This window comes from Prosopis cineraria, unplaced genomic scaffold, assembly GCF_029017545.1.
Source record: "Prosopis cineraria cultivar Desert tree isolate PC_DT_omini unplaced genomic scaffold, ASM2901754v1 PC11, whole genome shotgun sequence".
NCBI classification, from domain to species: Eukaryota; Viridiplantae; Streptophyta; class Magnoliopsida; order Fabales; family Fabaceae; genus Prosopis; species Prosopis cineraria.
In genome coordinates, this window is record NW_026555342.1 from 12,201,485 (window position 1) to 12,204,877 (window position 3,393).

The window sequence follows — 3,393 nt, forward strand, 5'->3', positions numbered from 1 at the left end:
TATAGAGAGAGAGAGAGAGAGAGAGAGAATTTCCAATAAAAAATTTAATCAAAATATAATTTATTTTTTTCCTATTTATTATGCGCTGTAATAGGAAATCCCTTCCAAATTTTCATGGTGAGAAGTGTTTGACCATCGAAGAGAAAGCAATCAAAGTTAAAGGACAAGTCTTGTTTATAGTTTCATATATATATATATATATATATATCTCATCAGGCTTCGAAAATTAAATATAAAAGTTAATAAAAAGTTAAAGCACGAGTACCAACTTACTCTTTCCCAAATTATTGTTATTTCTTTTAATAATAATAGTAGTAGTAATAATAATAGTAGTAGTAGCAGCTAGCAGTGATAAAATCAAATATCAAACGGGACTTTATATATATATATATATAATCTTAATTTAAATATATTATATAACGATCATCTTTTAGAATCATTTAGCTGATCATTCTTTAGATTATAAATATGAAATAAATATACCTCCTTATTTGGATCAAAAAGCAAAGTATTCTTTAGAAATCATGCTTGATCGAAAATATAGGATGTTAAATAATATATATTTGTCCAATTATATTTTTTATTATATTCACTCAAGTAATTAATAAAAGTGTTTTAAATAAGTCAAGTATTATATTTATTATATCTAAGGGCATAATTCAAAAGATGTTAAAAATTTTTTAACTAATTTTTTAAAAAATTTAAATTAATTAAAAATGACTTATATTATGGTAAAAAAAATAACGTATATACATTATATATTTGTTTATATTCAAAAGTAAATTAACAACGCTGAATATAATATTCCATCAATTAGTTTTATTTCAAAAATAACTCACATTTAATATTGAAAAAATTTATGTATTTAACATTATATATTTAAAGTACTTAGTTTTAATTAAATTAAGGCATGTAGATCTTGTATAAATTATTTTATTAACATATTAAAATACACTTCTTTTGATTTGATTGGATGTGAGTATATAAGACTTATTATATAAATCTTGTCCTTAAACATTTGGGATGCATGTTCAAGCTTTTTTAAAGGAAATCGTTGCTTTTTAAAAATATTTTTAAACCTTTAAAAATAATCAAAATATAAAATAAAAGCATATTATCATAAAATTTGAAAATAATAATAAATTGATAGTTAGAAATATATATCTATATATACAATAAAGATATAGATATAGATATAGATTAGTACATATTTAATTGCACGAGACATGGTTATAAGATTTAAATATGTTAGGTTAAATTTGAAATCTTGTGCCTCTGATTGGGCTGCCGTAGTGTTTCCCTTGAAATCTCTAGCGAAGAGCAATGAAGGTTCATTTATGGTTGGCAAGGCAAGGTAAGCCTCCTGTCTTATGTTGTTCTTGAGAATCATTTAAACTCAAAATTGTATTGTAAATAGGTTGATGATTGTTGCCAAACAAAACTTTTGAAACCCATATCAGATATACATGGATTATGGTAGCGGTAGAAGCTTGATTGACTTCTCTAGCCAAAAAAGAAGCTTGAGTGACTTTAATGATGAGATTCTTTTGCATATTCTTTGCTTTGTTTCACCAAAAACCGCCATTCAAACCAGCATATTATCTAAGAGATGGCGATACTTATGGACGTCAATTCCTGCACTTTATTTCACGCAAGATTCTGAAACCAAGCATGAATTGATCAATTTTGTAGAACAAGGTCTTTCAATCCAAGTACCTCCTAGAAGCATCCAATTTAAGCTTGTAGGGCACATGGATGATTCATGTCCTGTTGAAGCATTGATTTTTGCAGAAGGGTGTGAACCCTCAATGTTGACTCATTTATATGTTGAATTAAGCTATAAGAGTCTTACAAATTCAATACTCTCTTCTGCATATATCTCATCAAACCTAAAGATGTTGAAGCTCTATCAAGTCATCTTCTTTAATGAGCATTCAACTTAGAATCTTTTTTCAGCATGTCATGTTCTTGAGCATCTGCATCTAGAAGATTGCTTGTGGAAAAATATCAAGACAGTAACTATATCATCTTCCAAGCTTAAGAAGTTGATTATAGATGAAGCAAATTGTCCACTTCCAAATGTTTCGAATAGGTCTGATCAATTTGTAATTCATGGGGATGATCTCAAAAAATTCACTTATAGTGGCCAATTTTACTTTGATTACTGCATCCTAAATCCTGCATTGTTAGAAGAGGTAACCATTAATGTTGAGGTCTGGCCTCAAAACATTACTCCCAATTGGGATGAAGATCATGACTTCCTTATCAAATGGTATTGGGATCAAAACTTCATTGCCAACCGCATAATGAAGCTTCTAAGAAGGGTTTCTCATGCTCTAAATAAGTTGATATTTGGGGATACAACTATCACGGTAAGATTAATTACTTCTCTTATTTAAAAAATTGTAACTTGAAAATGTTTCAAAACATGCTTGTTAGATTCAGCCTTGTCTTTGTTCTCACTTCTGTCACACGCTCCTTTTTCAATTGAGATTATTTATTTATTACTGTTTTGCATGAGGATTCAATCTAATATTCTTTTTTTCCAAGTTTTATAATTTCAATTTGCCTTTTGTTTCAGCTTCTAGCCGAGAATCGGGAATTTCAAGATAATATGCCATATTTCACGAATCTTAAACATATAGAGTTAAATGCAGTATATTCATTTGACCTAAAGAAGTATGAAGTTTGGCACAAGCTTATACAAAGAAGTCCTCAAATTGAGCGCCTTGACATGTTAGGTGTAACATTATAATTGCCAATTTGCCTTGTGTTATTTCAGTAATCTTAAACCAAAATGAGAATTATGCTTAGAGCTCTGGGCTAATTAATTAATATGATATCTATGCTTCATTTCGTGTTTCTTTTTTTATGAACAAAATACAATTCTATTTTAAATTTTGGGTTTTAAATTTGACTTTCTGACATTTTATGTAGATGTTATGTTTTGGTATGTCAAATATAGAAATGTTCATGATTTACAAGGTAGAGTTTTTTTTCACATTCTTTTCTTTCTTTCACTGAAATAAATCATCCACAAAGAAGCCAATATTCTGTCAAAAATTAAAGATAGACAATATTTTGAGCATTATATTGATTCCCATACTTAATTTCTAGGAAGCTCAAGAAAAGGAGGACTCTATGAACTTCACAAACACACACACACTTTCACTTTGAGAATTACATATAAATTACCAAATTATAAGATGTTTCTCCAAATACATGCATATAGAATAATTTCCCCTAAATCATCATCATCATCATCATGTTTTTTTTTTTTGGTAAATTCCTTGACAAAAATGTTTTTATATAACTTAATAAAATTAAATTTCATTACTCCAGCAAAGTTTTATGAAGACTTCATACATTAAATTACACATAGATGATCAAGAG

At 27.9% G+C, this 3,393-nt stretch overlaps 1 protein-coding gene across 1 annotated transcript; it reads left to right on the forward strand.

Moving 5' to 3' along the window:
* Positions 1 to 1,466: 1,466 nt before the first annotated feature.
* On the forward strand, positions 1,467 to 2,755 carry LOC129286108 (putative F-box protein At3g58820). Its single transcript, XM_054922132.1, has 3 exons — positions 1,467 to 1,797; positions 1,957 to 2,372; positions 2,582 to 2,755. Exons 1-3 carry the CDS (start codon positions 1,467 to 1,469, stop codon positions 2,753 to 2,755), a joined length of 921 nt encoding a protein of 306 aa, XP_054778107.1.
* The last annotated feature ends 638 nt before the right edge of the window (positions 2,756 to 3,393 follow it).